The sequence below is a fragment of the Balaenoptera physalus genome (assembly GCF_965194825.1).
Source record: "Balaenoptera physalus genome assembly, chromosome: 5".
NCBI lineage: Eukaryota > Metazoa > Chordata > Mammalia > Artiodactyla > Balaenopteridae > Balaenoptera > Balaenoptera physalus.
The window spans coordinates 108,294,563-108,312,971 of record NC_138884.1 but is presented as its reverse complement, the minus strand read 5'-3'; the positions used below and the strand labels follow the sequence as shown (position 1 = coordinate 108,312,971).

The following is an 18,409-nucleotide window of genomic DNA, read 5'->3' as shown; positions in this document are numbered from 1 at the left end:
AAAAGCAGCAGGACCAGCCCAGGGAGCAGTCACATGGGAGGAGACACAATAGTTTAAAAAAACAAAGCGAAACACTCAGGTCTACAGTTCCTGGGAGCCAGGTAACGTCAGATCCTCTGAGAGCACCTCCAGAAGCTCCCCGCCCTTGTCCAGGCTGACAATTAAGACAGGTGTCACAGCTACTGTATGGACATGTCAGGCAGCGCCCCCTCCCTCAAGAGCCCCCCACCGTACACTGAAAATGACAAGGGTCCTACTTCTAAAACCTGGCCCAGGCTCTCTGTTAATTGACCAAGACAGGACTTGGCAACTGTTTTCTCTAAAGGACCAGAGAGTAAATATTTAAGACTTCGTAGGCCACTTGCAACCCCTGTCACATATTCTTCTTTTTCTTTTATTTGTTTTTTAAAGACCATTTTAAAACGAAAAGAAAAGTTTTAGCTGGGGCTGTCACAGGCCAGAGTGTGTAGACCCCTGGTCAGGGATTTCTTTCCTTTCTTATTAAAATATAAAATAAAATAAAATAGAATAAAATAAAATAAAATAAAATAAACAGAGATCCTGAGAATTGTTCCATAATTGCTAAGAAATATGACATGGAGCCTTGTCCAATTTTTTAATCGAAGTATAGTTGATTTACAATGTTGTGTTAGTTTCTGGTGTACAGCAAGGCGATTCAGATATATATATATATATATTCCTTGTCCAATCTTAATTGATATCCTGAGAGATGGCACAGGCAGTTAAACATTCTGTGATACACCTCCAGTTCCTCTACAGGAACAAGAGAGAGTGTCCAAGAGTTCTGAGACCACAGGTATCAAATGTTCTATATATCTTTGGGAACTCACAACCATTATAAGGTTTAAGAGTTTGCCTTTCCCAGAATCAGAAAAGGCTAATTATTGCCATCAACAAATGGTTTGTAACGCTGATGAACTGTAAGAAAAAAATTTTGAAAAGATATGTAGTTTCATCTATTGCCGTCTTTACCAAAAACACAAACCATGATCCTGAACACACTCCCTTGATTTGGAGAACTTTTGAATTGAGTTGAATTGAGAATTTTACCCACATATTTAACGAGGTTGAAAGACTGAATATACAAATGGGCAATGGCCAGACCATACACAAAGACAGAACTCTGACCCAAAACCTGCAGCAACCAGCCCAGGAAACCAAACGCTTATCTATAGTAATCAGCCCAGGAAGCCAGCCTGCTATAGGTCAGACTTGCTGTATCTAGTAACAACCCAGGAAGCCAAAAAATAACCCCTATAACAATCAACCCAAAATGACCTGGATTTGATTAATAACTGATAGTGTCCCTAATGTTTCTCCTTGCTTCCAACTTAGGACCAACCAGAAAAAGCCAAATTATTGCACCCCAGCCAATTACATAGGATGCCCTGCTTCTCATTATCCTACCTACAGTTTCCCCATGTCAGTGGCTTCCAAAGAGGATTACATGTAGCTTTTCCTATTTTCCTCTATAAAGCTCTCCTACTCCTCTCCTTGACTTTGACTCTCTGCCGAAATACAAGTGATGGTGGCCAACTCCCTTATTCTAGCAAGCTCTGAATAAATAGCCTTTGCTTTTCTCATTTGGTTAGCCTTCACTTATTTCCACAAGGGTATACCCCCTTCCTTTATTTTGCATACTTATATCATAAAACTTCACCAACTTTAATGCCCCAATTCATGATTACAAAGAATTTAAAGGTAGTGAATAATGTCGGGGCTCTTTTATTTGAAATCCTAAAGTTATAAATGAGGAAAGTAAACTACAGAGGTTTTCGATCCAATGTTCCCTCCATGACATTACACTGCCTGCCTGAAGGTGGGGTCAATTCACCTGAGTCTGGGCTAAAGTGCTCTCTCTGTGAAGTAGAACACAGAACCCAATGAATTGGTTGAGCAACACTTGTTTTGCTAAGCACCTACTATGTGCCCAGTGACATGGTGGATATAAAGGGACATACAAAAAACCTTGAAGATTCAGTGAAAAAGTTCATTCACAAAACATAAGGAAATTATATAAGATGCACCAAAAAGGAGCAAATTACATAAGATGTCATTTCCAAATTGTGTTCCAAAGAATAACTGCTAAGTGAAAAAAAGAAATTTCTACCTCAAAAGCATTCAGAAATTAAAATTCTAACAAGCTATATTGTGGATATCAACAAACTGATTCTAAAGTTTATACGGAGAGGGAAAAGACTCAGTAGTCAACACAATATTGGAAGAGATGAACCAAGTTGGAGGACTGAGACTACCCAACTCTAAGATTTACCATAAAGCTACAGTAATCAGACGCATGATATTGGTGAAAAAATAGACAAATAGATCAATGGGACAGAATAGAGAGCCCTGAATTAGACCCCTATAAATACAGTCAACTGATCTCTGACAAAAGAACAAATTCAAAACATCGGAGCAAAGATAGTCTTTTCAACAAATGGTGCTAGAACAATTGGACATCCACATGTAAAAAATGAATCTAAAATGAATAAACCTAAATGTAAAACACAGAACTATAAAACTCCTAGAAGAGAACATAGGAGAAAACCTAGATGGCATTGGGCATGGTGATAACATTTTAGATACCACAACAAAGGAACAATCCGTGAAAGAAATAATTTATTAGCTGGACCTCGTTATAACTAAAAGGTTCTGTTCTAAAAATGACAATGGCAAAAGAATAAGACAAGCCACAGACTGGGAGAAAAATACTTGCAAAAAAGTACAAAGAACAAAAACGCTTAAAACTCAACAATAAGAAAACAAATAACCAGATTGAAAATGGGCCAAAGACCTTAACAGACACTTCACCAAAAAAGATATACAGATGGCAAATAAGCATATGAAAAGCTACTTCACATCAGATGTCATCAGTGAAATGCAAAGTAAAACAACAACATGATATCACTACATACCTGTTAGAATGGCCAAAATCCAGAACGCTGGCAAACCAAATGCTGGTGAGGATGTGGAGCAGCAGGAACTCTTATTCATTGCTGGTGGGAATGCAAAATGGTACAGCTTACTTTGTAAAACAGCTTAGCAGTTTCTTACAAAACTAAACATACGCTTACCATACAATCCTGCAATGACACTCCTTATTATTTACCCAAAGGAGCTGAAGACGTGTCCACATAAAAACTTACACACAGATTTTATAGCAGCTTTATTCATAACTGCCAAAATGTGAAAGCAACCGAGATTCCATCAGTGAGTGAATAGATAAGTAACTGTGGTACCTCCAGACAATGGAATGTTATTCTGCACCAAAGAGAAGTGAACTAATAAACCATGAGGAGGCATGGAGGAAACTTAAATGTATATTACTAAGGGAAAGAAGCCAATTCATAAAGGCTACATACTGTATGATTCCAACTATATGACATTCTGGAAAAAGCAAAAAACTATGGAGAGAGGGAAAAATAATCAGTGGTTTCCAGGGGTTGCAGAGACGTGGAGGATAAGGATGAATAAGCAGAGGACTTTTAGGGTAATAAAAATATTCTTGTATGATATAATAATGGTGGATACATGCCATTATACATTTGTCTAAACCCATGGAATGTATAACATTAGAGTGAACCCAAAGGGAAATTATGGACTTTGAATGAGTATGATGTGTCAGTGTAGGTTCATCAGTTGTAAAAAACGTACCACTCTGGTGGGGGATGTTGATAATGGGGGAGGCTATGCACGTGTAGGAGCAGGGAGTATGTGAGAAATTTCTGTATCTTCCTCACAATTTTGCTGTGAACCTGAAACTGCTCCCCAAAAAGTCTCAAGGTTTTTTTTGATTAAACTTTTTTTTAAAGCATTCAGAAAATGCTGTGTGAAATCAAATTTAACAAGGTTTTTATTACAATACTCTGATAGCATTTAATTTACAAAGAGGAAGAAAGTATAAGTGTATTTCCAAAACATAATTGATCCTAGAACTTGTTTTGAACAGAGCATTTTGGCTCCAAAGTACAGGGAATACATCCTGGGAAATGTTATTGTAGGAGGTTGTCTAAGGTGTTTGTGACATCCTGAAGACTGAAGACTCATTGAAAGGGAAGTCACTTATGCAAAAGAAGATGCCAATCACTTCCTTACTAATATCTGAGAGTTTGTTAAGGACTTACCATGTTCCAGGCATTGGGCTAAGTTATTTACGTACATTATTTCATTTAAATTTTACAATATCCCCATGAGTTGGGTACTATATTCTCACCAATGAGAAAAGACGGGAACTGAGAGGTTAAGTAACTTGCCCAAGTGTTGCCTTTCCCCAGGAGGAGCTCACTAATGACCTGACCACCACTGTACTAGTCTCAAGAGGTATTGCACCCCTTTCATGCAGTGACCCAAGGAAGGGCAGAGGGCCCTTTCACCTCTGTGTGTACACCGTGAGGCAGGATTCAAATGTTCCTCCTAAAAGACTTTACCAAAGGAAAGTTAACATCAGTGAAATACAGATTCCAAATACCCTGGCTTATTTAAACAGCTGAGAGTATGGCTTTAGGGTGGGAATCGCAGGATTCAAATCTCAGTACATTCACTTACTAGATGTGTAACCTTGGGAAAGTCATTCAATTCCTCTAAACCTCAACTTTCTTGTCCATAAAATCAACGGTAGCACCTACTGATCTTTCAGAGTTGCTATGAAAGTTGATGAGATCACTCACTGACCAGAATGCCTGGATGTAGTAAGTGTTAAATCAGCATGAGCTAGGACTTCCCTGGCTGTTCAGTGGTTAAGAATCTGCCTGCCAATGCAGATTCAATCCCTGGTCTGGGAAGATCCCACATGCTGTGGAGCAACTAAGCCCGTGTGCCACAACTACTGAAGCCCACGCACCTAGGGCCTGTGCTCTGCAACAAGAGAAGCCACCACAATGAGAAGCATGCGCACTGCAATGAAGAGTAGTCCCCACTCGCCACAACTAGAGAAGCTCGCGCGCAGCAACGAAGACTGAGCAAAGCCAAAAATAAATAAAGTAAAATAAATAAATTTATTTTTTAAAAAATCAGCATGAGCCATCATCACTATAAGCAGTCATCTGCCCCCCCCCAACTGAAAAAGCCTGTTTTTAACCCTCACTACTTGAAAATGACCCCATAGGTACCTGGATGCTTCAAGCACAGGTCAAGAAGAGAAGACAAGAGCAAACTTGTTGTCCACGTAAGCCACACACCCCTTTTTTAGTCCCTGACTAAGGATCCACCCAGCCCAGGTTGTTGACATTGGGAATGTCAAAATGTTCCCTACCACCAGGGTGTGTTTGATCTTGACCATGCAGCCCACATGTATCAAAATGCTTTCATACTGGACACACAGAGAAGAAATACACACATCGGTAAAAGGTCAAGAGATGGTTGGTTTCCTCTCTAAATAAAAATCAGTTTTATTCATTAAGGTAGGTCCTCAAAGAGCTATCAATTAGTACAGATGACATGATACTATACATAGAAAATCCTAAAGACACCACCAGAAAACTACTAGAGCTCATTAATGAATTCAGTAAAGTTGCAGGATATAAAATTAATATACAGCAATCTGTTGCATTTCTGTACACTAAAAACAAAGTATCAGACAGAGAAATTAAGGAAACAATCCCATTTACCATCACATCAAAAAGAATAAAATATCTAGGAATAAACCTACCTAAGGATGTAAAAGACCTGTACTTGGAAAAAGCACAAGACACTAATGAAAGAAATTGAAGATGACACAAACAGACAGAAAGATATATCCTGTTCTTGGGTTGGAAGAATCAATATTGTTAAAATGACCATACTATCCAAGGCAATCTACAGATTCAAAGCAATCCCTATCAAAATACCAATGGCATTTTTCACAAAACTAGAACAAATAATTTTAAAATTTGTATGGAAACACAAAAGACCCTGAATAGCCAAAACAATCTTGAAAAAGAAGACCAGAGCTGGAGGAATCACAGTCCCTGCCTTCAGACTATACTACAAAGCTACTGTGATCAAAATTGTATGGTACTGGCACAAAAACAGACAAATAGATCAATGGAATAGGAAAGAGAGTCCAGAAATAAACCTGCACACTTATGGTGAATTAATCTATGAAGAAGGAGGCAAGAATATACAATGGAGAAAAGACAGTCTCTTCAATAAGTGGTGGTAGGAAAACTGGACAGTTACATGTCAAAGAATGAAATTAGAATATTCTCTAACACCATATGCAAAAATAAACTCAAAATGTATTAAAGACCTAAATGTAACATCAGATACTATAAAACTCCTAGAGGAAAACATAGGCTGAACACTCTCTGATATAAATTGCAGCAATATTTTTTTGGATCCATCTCCTAAAGTAAAGGAAATAAAAGCAAAGATAAACAACTTGAAGCAAATTCAACTTAAAAGCTTTTGCACAGCAAAGGAAACCTTTGACAAAATGAAAAGACAACCTACTGAATGGTAGAAAATATGTGCAAATGATATAACCAATAAGGGATTAATATCCAACATATATAAACAGCTCTTACAACTCAACATCAAAAAAATTAAAAAACCTGATTAAAAAATTGGCAGAAGAACTGAATAGACATTTTTTCCAAAGAGGAAATGCAGATGGCCAACAGGCATATGGAAAGATGCTCAACATCTGTAATCATCAGGGAAATGTAAATCAAAACTACAATGAGATACCACCTCACACCTGTCAGAATGGCTATCCTCAAAAAGAACACAAACAACAAATGTTGGCAAGGATGTGGAGAAAAGGGAACCCTTGTACACTGTTGATGGGAATGTAAGTTGGTACAGCCACTGTGGAAAACAGCATGGAGGTTTCTCAAAAAACTAAAAATAGAATTATCATACGACCCAGCAATTCCACTCCTGGGTATATATCAGAAAAAGACAAACATACTAATTGAAAAAGATACATGCACCCAAATGCTCATATCAGCATTATTTACAATTGCCAAGATATGGAAGCAACCTAAGTGTTCATCAACAGATGAATGGATAAAGAAGATGTGATGTATATATACATGCATACATATATTTGTGTGTGTGTGTGTATATACACACACACACACACACACACACACACACACACACATACAATGGAATACTAGTTAGCTGTAAAAAAAGAATGAAATTTTGCCATCTGCAGCAACATGGATGGACTTGGAGGGCATTATGTTAAGTGAAATAAGTCAGACAGAGAAAGGCATATACTGTATGATATCACTCATATGTGGAATCTAAAAAGTACAACAAACTAATAAATATAACAAAAGAGAAGCAGACTCACAGATACGGAGAACAAACTAGTGATTACCAGTAAGTGGGGGGAAGTGCAAGATGAGGTAGGGGACTGGGAGGTACAAAGTACTGAGTGTAAGATAGGCTCAAGGATATATTGTACAACACAGGGAATATAGCCAATATTTGGTAATAACTATATATGGAGCGTAACCTTTAAAAAATTTAAAAACCCAAATGATAATAAATAAATAAATAAATTTACCTCTACCATAGAAATAAGGTACTGAAATTTTTCCCTGTAATGCTAAGAGTCTAATCTGCTACCTGGTAGCTGTAAGAGGGCAAATGAAAAAGTTCCTCTGGGGGTACTTGCATGTTGCAAGTGTCTTTCTGGCATGCTCCAGGCATGAAAGCTCTGTTTCTGCTTCTTTTATTTTACAACTGAAAGGAAAGTAGACCAAGAAGGATGTTTCACCAAAGTTATATCCAAAGAGGAAATTCACTGGCCAGTTTTGAGAGATGTGTAACAGATGTCAAAAAAGACCCTAAACATTTCAAGCTATTACTGAGGGCCGGTAAGTCTAGCTCAGTTAGTTCCCTTGAGAGACAATTTTTTAAGATAGTAAGAATTTATTTTATAAAGATATAATTTATCTGAAAACTTATTATACATACAGCATAATTTATAATCAACATTGAGAGACTTTCAAAGTAGGTTAACATCTCATTTTATGGAACTGAGTTTGGTTCTGTGATGGCAGTGTGTTTATGGAAGACCAAAACACTAATAAAATAATTTTTATCTTATTAGTGATGGCTAACATTTCTTTGTATATACTATTTGCTAGTCAAGATTTTTCATTTATGCAATTAACATTTATTTAAGAGCAATTATGCGCTAGACAACAAAACAGAGCAAATGTTCAGCTCTCATGGAGCTCACCTTCCAGTTAGGAAGACAGACAGTAAGTAAATTATAAGATGGTAAAGGTTAGAAAAGAATAAGTTATGGGAGGGGAATAATCAGTGCTGGGTGCAGGGGGGAAGGGAGGTGCAATTTCAAATAGTGGTCAGAAAAGTCCTCACTGAGAAGGTGACATTTGGCAAAGATTTGATAGAGAAGATAAGGATGCCATTCTTATTCTTATAGCCATTATCACATTTAATCCATTCTATGACTAGGTATTAATGATTATCCCCGTTTTGTACATGAGGAAGGTAAAACAGAGAGGTTAAATATCTGACTCTGATCTTGAAGCAGTGGACAAAGCCAACATTTGAACCATGGCAAATTTGAGTGATTTTAAGGCCAGACTCTTATCTCCACTATGCGACAGTGCTTCCTAGAAATCAGAGAGCTGGCCCCCTTGTGTTTCAGCTATTGTTTCTCAGGTCCAAACAGACCCTTCTATATTCCTCTTTGGGGATGCGAGGGTTGGGATTCTGCAAACCACAATTGTCCTTTGCCAGATGACTGTGCTTTTAGATGCTGCCAAACACAGGAACTAGAAAGAAGCTAGAAGCCCCAGAAGGAAGGGACCTGGCTCTTCACCCCAACAGCAGCATTTCACCAAAGCAGCAACAGCCATAGTTGCAGTCTCCACCCCTGTTCCACGGTTCCAAACCAGTGGTGTGCAGAAAATTTTCTCCAGAAAAATCAGTAGCATTTGCCTATTTCTGTTGTATAAATACTCCATCATGGGTGACCTCAAGCTACAAAAGTCTCAACAATTGGCTCCAAAAATTCCTGGAAATTTAACAGTTGGTTCTCCTAAACCCCTGCTACCCAACTCCAGCCCTCCCCTGGCAGAACCAGACTTTCTGTAACCTCTCAGATGTCCCAGAAGCACCCAGGCAAAACCCTTCTTCACTGTCTGAGTCCCAGCTCCTCAGGAACATCTTTAACCGTCTAATTTCTAATTACAGTGGCCTTCCATATCCGTGTGTTCCACATCAGAGGATTCAATCAACTGCAGATGGAAAACATTCAGGAAAAAAAAAAAAAAAATTCCAGAAATTTCCAAAAAGCAAAACTTGAATTTGCCGCACCAGCAACTATTTACATAGGATTTACATTGTATTTACAACTATTTACATAGCATTTACATTGTATTCACAACTATTTACATAGCATTTACATCGTAGTAGGTATTATAAGTAATCTGGAGATGATTTAAAGTATACAGGAGAATATGTGTAGGTTATGCACAAATACTATGCCATTTTATATTAGGGACTTGAGCATCCAGGATCTTGATATCTTATGGGGCCCTGGAACCATTCCCCATGGATACCCTGTGCCCCCCAGCACTTAGGGTGGTTGCTGCTTCCTGCACTGACCATCTCTGTTACCTCAGTGTTTCTGTTTTGCTTTCTTCGCCCTCCAATACCTGCTTTAACAAGTCCTCCACAGTGGATGCTTGTTGTTAAAATAATTAATGTGATTTCTGTTTTCCTGTCTGGAACCTGATAAATATTCAGCCAATTTCACCCTTTCAGGATTTTTTTACAAATTTCCCCAATCAGATTATTCCCTTATGCCTCGCTGCCTTTAAATTCACTGGTGCTTCTGCCTTAAATCCCATCCCTTAGCTCCTCAATCCCATCAATTCCTTCTCAGAACTCAAATAGCAGTAAATCTGCTGTGCTATTAATTTTCTTCTCTGAGCTGTAAGCATCTTGAAAACAGGGACTGTCTTCTTATCTTTGCTGTGTCCCTGGATTCCCAAAGTTCTGAGCACCATTCCTAGAATATCATTGTATTTGAGAAACAGAACCAATAGGTTGTAGGAGATACATGTATTATGAGGAACTGGCTTACACAATTATGGAGGCTGGCAAGTCCCAGGTGAGTTGGCAAGTTGGAGACCCAGGAGGGTCAATGGCTCCAGTCCAAAGGCTCTCAGGCTCAAGATCCAGGAAGAGACAATGTTTCAGGTCAAGTCCAAAGGCAGGGAAAATTTCTTTTATTTGGAAGAGGGTCAGCCTTTTTGTTCTATTCAGGCCTTCAACCCCTTAGACACGGCCCAACCACATTAGGGAGGGCAATCTGCTTCACTCAGACTACTAATTTAAATGTTAATCTCACCCCAAAACATGCTCACATAAACACTGAGATTAATTTTTAATCAAACATCTGGGTACCCCATGGCCCAGTCAAGTTGACACATAAAATTAGACATCTCAGTTGTAAAAGTTCGCTGTACAGTGGTTAAAAGCTTAGGTATGTTATGGACTGGTACCGTATGACCAGAGTGACCTGGGTTCAAACCTGAGTCCATGTCTCTCTAGCTTGTGTGACTTGTTTCCTCATTTGTAAGGTGGGAATGGTCATGCCTGCCCCTCAGGGCTATCATGAGAATTAAAATTGCTCATGGCAAGTGCCTAACTCATTTTCTAAAGCAGAGCAAACAATGCACCTGTGTTTGTGCCCTCACCGTGGGGGAGAGAACTGTGAAAGTTAACCCCATATGCTGGCTCATCACACATCGCCTTCTCTGAGCTCCTGGTTAGACGTGCAGTTACTCTTGACCGGACTAATAAGGCAGATTTCTGGGACCCTGGGCCGAAGGAGGTTTTTCAGATTGATCTTTATTCTTTGGAGACCAGGAAATATTTGCAGCCCAAAGAAAGGAAAGATTCCAACCAGATGGGTGGGGTGGGGGAAGGAACCTCGTTCTCCACTTAGAATGAAGTCATTCAAGGTCTTAGGAAACCATAGGCCTGAGAAATGGTACACAGGCTTAAGTTTCCGATCAAAATAAGACAAAAGTTCTGCTGGGATCTCACCAACAGCCCAAAGGCTCTCAGTCTTGCTTTTGACCTAGTAAATGTCCTCAGGTGTCACAGAAATAAGATACATAGCTCTCTCTTTGTTGTTCTTTTGACAGTGAGGGATGGGGGGGGTTCCTGGCCCCTGGCTCTGTTCACCTCCAGTGGGTCCAGGATAAGTCCATTTCCTCCTGCCTGTGCTCCTTCTCTCGGGAATTTCTATTCATTCACTTTGGGAGCAGACCCAGGTCCGATCATGTCTCTCAGCAGCTCAGTTGTCCGGCCTTGTTGGGTAAATTGTTTTGTTTTATTTTCTAGATCCTCAGTTTTTTCTTTTGTAAAATAAAATAAATAATACATACTTCCCTAAGCTTTATTAACAACTGAAAGTATTGAATTCCTACCCCAGAAAGGTCATAACTTTTGAACAAGGTGCCCCACATTTTCAATCAGTATTAGGCCCTGCAAATACTGCAGCCAATCCTGGTTCTAAGAAACAGGAATTACCATTACCCTTTTCCTCCTTTTACAGATGAGTAAATCATGGCACAGAAAGGTTCAGTTACTTGTCCAAGGTCACACAGCTAACAAGTAGCAGAATAAGGAAGTCTCCTTTAGACCCATGTTTTTAACTACTTCTGAATAGTGCCTAAGTAAGAGAACTCTATAAAAAGCCTTTAGTTAGTGCTTTATAATTCTGAGTAATTTGCTATGATTAGACTGAGGGACCTGCTACAATAAAGTCACTGCCTTGTAAGTTGGGTTGAAGCAGACTTTCTTTAAAGAGAAATAGTGGTGGGATTGGGGCGGTTGGGAGAGGGAATACTTGATATGAATCAGAAAGTGATTTGACCACAGAATAATCACTGGGAAAGAGACAAATCAGAAAGTGACCTGACCACAGAATAATCAAGATATCTCCCTATTTTGGGGCAAAGGGGGTAGGGGTCGGGGTATGCCAGTGAACTGTGAGAAGTTTCCTTCCAGAAAGGAACAGGACTAGACAGGTGGGACGAAAGAGGTGGCCAGGACACAGAAGGGGCCTGGGCTGCTGCACCAGCTGTTTGGGACTTAGAGAGCAAGTCTCCACAGGCAGGATTAGGAATGGATCAAGGCTTGTGTACCTGGAACCCAGACTTGGTTTAACCCTATTTTTTTTTTTCTTCTTTAATTTATCTTTGCTTTGCCTCTGTATTTGGTATGTTCTGTTTGTTTTCATTCTAGTGTTCAACTATGCTTAAAAGCATTAGGAGAATGGGCTTGTGACCACACACGGGCCAGAGTTTAAGGGAGAAAATAATATGTGCCTACTGACTCTGCCATGCCTGGTGGTGGTGACTGAATAACAAATGGTCAGGAGGAAGGGGAAGTTCCTTTAGGTTAGCTGGGTGTCCCCTGGATGGGTCTTCCATTTCTTTAATATGCACTCACTGAATCACCAAGACATCTCGCAAAAAAGGCACGCGGACTCTGATTCAGGAGGTCTCGGTGGGGCCTGAGACCCCGCATTGTTACCAAGTTCCCAGATGGTGCAGGTGCTGCTGGTCTGCAGACCATATCTAGAGCTGCAAAGTCCTAGAAAAGGGCCAGCCCTTAAGCTCTGAGCCTCTAGTCAGATATGTTTTATTGTGAAAATGTAAAGAAGAGAAAAATGCCAGCATGCTATTTCTAGGGAAGAATGCATCACTTCAAACAAAACCTGAAAGCTCTTGGGGTGATCACTGCAAAGAGAATGATTAGGAAGAAAGAGAAGCTGAACATTTTCACTGACAAGTTTAATTTCTTTTTCATAAAGTTTAGTATGATTTTAGTAATGATCAGGAGCCCCAGATGTGTCTAGTACCCCTCTTGCCTTTGCAGGGCATCTGAAATTCCCACCGCGAGGAAAAACTACCATGTTTTATCCAGGCGGCATTTACTCAAGAATGTCCCACTCAAAACAGTTGTGCTAAGGTTGTTAATTGATGCTATACAAAAAATGAGTGTTCTGTGATCAAGTTAATTAAGGAAACACTGACTCAGCAATAACGTTGAACACATTACTTTATTGTGGGACTCTTCAGAGCGTGTCCATTGTGATTAACTAAGATAGGAATGCAACATACAGCATTTCCTAATCTTGTTTGACTATATAAACCTCTTTTTCTCTCTGGATCCCTCCTTCTCTTTCTTTATTAGCAATTAAATAAATGCACCAGTTACATCAAGGAAATGCTGTGGGTGGGGAGGTTCCTAATTTGTTTCAGCAGAGATTTGTTTTTTAAGTATTCAATACAGGTGGCAGTGCAGTGAAATGAGCCCTTATATGCTACTGATGTGGATTTAAATTAGTATAAGCCTCTTGCAAAGTGCTTTGGAAGAATGAAGGAAGAACAATAAAAATATTTATAAACTTTTAAACAATACATTCACTTCTGTGATTCTATATTAGGATTTTTAAAATAACCCCAAATAGAAAGGTTTGCTTCTCACAAAACTGTTTGTTGTCCTGCAGCGAACAAAGCAGAAAATCCTAAATGACTTAAAATATGGGAATGTTTAAATTGTCTGTGATGGTGTCACTCAGTGTAATACTGTGAAGTCATTATATATGTCTAGGAATTAATACAGAGTATGCTTATGTTATTCTGGAGAGCAACTGCAAACCAAACTCTGGATACAATTCTTCACCCCACCTTCTATCCCTGACCATTGCAGATGACTAGCCCCTGGGCTACCTGCCCAGTCCTCAAATCCATGTTGGCCGTGTGACTTGCACTGGCAACAACCACGGTGGCAATAATGATTGGCCTGGTCTGCACCTAAGCCTCTCCTGTTTCTTCTCTCTCTTGGAATTTTGCCACCATCACAAATACAAGTCCAGGCTGACCTCCTGGAGGATGAGATACCAAGTGTAGGAGAGCTGTGAACCCCCAAACAAGTGAGATTGCCCAGCCAGGATCACTTGATGACAGACCCATGAGCAAGCCCAGGTGAGACTAGAAATTGAAGAAACTACCAGCAAACCTTTGGACTCATTAGCAATCAAAATGGTTCTTATTGTAACCCACTGAGTTTTGGGGTGAAAACAGATAACTGCCAGAGCTGTAATGTAATATGAAAAGAAAAAAAAAAACCACAGGATATAAAATTGTATCAACTAATAGGAAATAATTATAAAATAATTACATAGAAAAAGAAAATTGGTATATATGAAAATGTAATAAATTGTTGTTTTAAGGCAGCAAGTCTGTTGAAATACTGATGTATTTTCTTTATCTTTCTACCCTTCTGCATTTCCAAATTTCCCCTGATGAGTGTGCATTACTGTCATAATGTTTGCATATTATAAAAATGGTTCACTTAAAATAATAACTCAGGAATCTTATGTATAGTTGGCAACTGCCAGATACTATAGAATCTACACTGGCCTAAGGAAAAGTATAGGTGTTCTGAAAATCATAAAATATTCTAGAACCTGTAGGTGTTGTAGCTTTTATTATGGTACATACTTCCATAATTGCCAAATGCTCTTATATGATGCAACTCTTTTTGCTCTAAAATGAGTGGGGTTTTTACATTTTATTTTGACTTGAGGTAAGAATGTGAGTATTAACCCTAAAAAGCCAAAAAAGTAACAACCTGAGAATTTGAGCCAACTTCCTTATCACTAACACACAATATCAATAATGTCCACATCACCTCCCTGTATCACACAGCTACTTCTCACGCTAAATAAAGCTGAGCTTTCATCTCAAATGGTAGCTTTGGAAACACAGCAAGTATGGAGCAATCTTTGAACTGTTTACAGAGACAGTAAAATGAGGAACACATCCTCTCAGGATAAAAGCTGTTTTATGGTATATAAAGGAAGTCCCTCTTTGAAAGTATGGCTAAAATTGAGAAGGAGACTTTGTAGTTCTATAGGAACTTTCATCCAAGCATCTGAAAGCATTTTATTGACATATACCTTTAATCTACACAACCTCCTGAGGGTAAGTAGTAAGTTTTACTCTTCCCACTTTACGGGTAGAAAAACCAAGGCAGAAAGATACCAGAAAAGGATATGTGTTAGTTAAATGTCTTTGGTTGCAAGCAACAGAAAACAATTGGCCAATATAAGCAAAAAAAAAAGCATACACACACAAACACGTATATAGACATACACATTTAAACACAATATGATTATATATATACACAATATGATTATATGTGTATGTGTGTGTATATATATATATATATATATATATGTGATATGGGAAAACACATGACTATGAAGAAAAGAAGCTGTGCACCTCCAGGGCCCTAGGCTCCAGGAACAAAAGGAAAGCCTCTTCAGAGTGCTAGATGAAGCAGCTACAACCATTTCTCATCACTACGTCACTCCATTCAAAAGTCAAATTCTAGAGACAGAATGCCTGACCACTCTGGTTTGGATCTCAGGTCAACCCTATGAGTGTTGCACAACATGGCTGAGGGGTAATTCCTAAAAGGAATATCAAAAGAAAGAAAATGAATGTGGGACAGGCAAAAAAACGTCCTATACTTATTATAGGATGGATGAAAAGTAAAGGAAAGCTTTTACAGGTTTCTACCTGCCTTTCACTCTGTCCTTCCTGGAATCACACAGAAGCTTCTGGAAGCCAGGGAGGGGGCACATCCTTGAGCCTATCCCACGGCCTGCCACAGAGTTGTGCTCAATAATGGCTGAAACAACGCATGAACCATTTGGTAGCTGTGCCTTCCTTGACAAAATATTGAGGAATGGCACTCGTCAACCATTTCTCTCCCCCAGGTTTCCACACACTTCAACACTCCAGGCCATTTTCTCTGTTTCCAGGACCCTTCCCAGTGGTCAGGGATTGTTTTCCTACCCACGACATCCTCCATCTCCCAGAGTTGTTCATTCCCAGGGATGTGTTTAGAGTTAGTTCTAGTGTTGTACATCCAGAATCAGTTATATCTTAAATCTGAGGCCTCTTCTGACTCAATTTTCTTGCTTGTCAAATGGCAACAGATAATAATTCTACTTTGTAACATTGTTATGAGGATTAAGAGAAATATTTGTAAAGCACTTAGAGTAATCTTGGCACATACTAGGCACTGTCTGTTACCTGCTGTCATTATCATCATCATCATCATATTACCATTATTCTTGTTACGGACACTGCATAAAACCACTGAGGTTTCACGATTTATTTATGATAAGACCTAGCATTGCATGAATTACTCTATGTTTCTAAAGCTGAAATTTGACCTGCTTAAAACCCCCCAATTTCTGCCCATCATCCTTGGGATCTAGTCCAGGGTTCTCTGGCTCTGGACCTGTTTAACATTCTAACCTCATCTTCCACCATTAAGGTCACACATTTCATTTTCCCGTAACATCCAAGTACATATAAATGTCCCCACACCCAGGACAGTTCATACAAATTTCTGTCACTGTCTCCTTGATGTTTGGAAAACCCTTTCTCTTTTTTATCAGAAATTTAGTTCACTTACCTCCAAGGACCAGCTCAAGTACAATATATCCTAGAAAATCTTCCCTGCCTCCCCAGTCCAGGCTACGTTCCCCTCCCTTCAGTGCTTCCTTCTACCTCAACATACAACAAATTATATTGAAATTCCTGATTATGTGACCATCTGGTCTACCTCACAGATTGCAAAGGAACATCATGGGGAGGGTCCATGGCTTATCCACCATGATATTCTCAGCCCCAAGCCTATAGCTAAGTCTCCATACAGGCTTATTGGACTGAAGTCTTTCTCATTCCAGCTGATTCGTTTGCAAGGCTAGTGGTCTATTTTCTTTTTGTTCACAAGGCATTTTCATTACGTAGAAGTATTTCCATAAAGCCATTACTTATCAAAGAAATTCAATCTTAGTCATACCCACATCAATCCCTCTTTCTCATTGGGATCATATAAGAATTCTAAGGCTTATTAGATCCAAGAAAATGGTGGAGAGAGAGTGGGGTGGTAAGGAGACAACAGCCTCAGTTTTCATTTCCAGTCCCTAGTGTTGCTGTTGCTGTACAGAAGTCCTTGTTCAATTGTCATGGGCCACCAGAAAATGGGTGGTTGTGCTAGCAATCCCCCTCCCTCTGTACCAGCTCAGCCACAGGAAACTCTGTTAGGGCTCCAGAGGCCACTGCACTTAGCACTTAGGCACAGGCCACCATGACGGCTACCATGACCTTTCAGTTGAAGTGGTTCTCTAAACATTCCCACAACCATGCCCTTGACCCGATCATCTCACTGATTGTGCCTCCACTTGCTTCAAACCTTGAAGAGGCCCCATCTCCACTTTAGGCTATACTTCAGTGGGTTCCTCACTTACTTTTTTCAACCTTGAAGCCCAAAAAGGCTATTGACTGCCTTTATTAAGAGCAAAGGAAATACAGATCTCAGTTACACAGAAAGGGGTACCTTTCCTTCATTTCCAGTGAATCTGCAGTCATACAAAAAAGAGACACAGGTAAGTTTCTCAACCATCCTGCTATGTCACCCATTATTTTTTAACACCTACTATGTAACTTGTGCTAATAGGGTCTTGTCCCTTGAAGAGCTCATTGCATGATTAAGATATATAATAGAAAACCAGAGTACAGTGAAGTGCAGTAAGGTCTGAGCTAGAAGGAAGTCCAAGATGTGTAACAAATGCACACAGTAGGCACCTGGCTCAGCCTAGCAAATCAGAAGAGTCCACAGCAGAGCTGAACCTTAGAGATCAGAAGAAGCTGGGCAGGTGAAGCAGGGAGGCAGTGGGAGAGAAGTGGGTTTTATTCCTTTCCATTTAAACTATATAAAAATTCTTCCTGTTGTTAAGTAGAGGTTAAAAGGAAGTCATTAAAGATCTTAAGCATGAGAATGACATGATGATGGGGCAGGCTGGAGGGAAGCCAAGCCGGAGGCAGAAGGACCAGTTCCGAGGCTCATTCTCTGCTTTCCTCCAGGATGAGCTGTCTGCTAATTATAACCTGCCCATGAAGCCACAGGCCCAGTAGCCCGTGATGACACGGCACTAAGGGGTCCCTGCTTTTGCTGGGATTCCTAATGAGCTTCACTTAAGAGAGGACTTGGCTTCCCCAATTTCTCTTTTGCAAAACCCCAGAATTCACCTGAGGTCTCAGCCCTGGAGCATCTGTGACCTGACCTCTGACCCAGGAATGCCTCCTTTACTGACAGCCTTCTCAAGGTGGGACCAAGGAGGGAGCAATTAGCTGAAAGGAAAAACCCCACAGAGGCACAGAGTTCCCATTGGCTGAAGGAGAAGGCGTGCACCAACAACAATGGTGAGGCTTAAAGAACTATGGTGCTCCTTGACCTTGAAGGACTGGGTTTAAATTTATGGTTCTTTTGAGCCTGCCAGAAGCCAGAATGAGTCATAACCCAGCTTGGCCTG

The 18,409-nt window shown here is 39.8% G+C and overlaps 1 protein-coding gene across 6 annotated transcripts in view; it reads right to left on the bottom strand.

Annotated features, from left to right (window-relative positions):
* The window catches only part of LOC309660907 (uncharacterized protein), a 404,218-nt gene that overhangs the window by 357,628 nt on the left and 28,181 nt on the right, over window positions 1-18,409 (bottom strand). For all 6 annotated transcript variants that reach the window (XR_014263696.1, XR_014263697.1, XR_014263698.1 and 3 more), the window contains exon 2: window positions 2,937-3,017. Coding sequence is in view for 3 of the 6 variants with exons in the window: in XM_082462031.1 (XP_082318157.1) it covers window positions 2,937-3,017 (81 nt within the window). In the remaining 3 variants the exon portion in view is untranslated. The remainder of the gene's footprint in view (window positions 1-2,936; window positions 3,018-18,409) is intronic.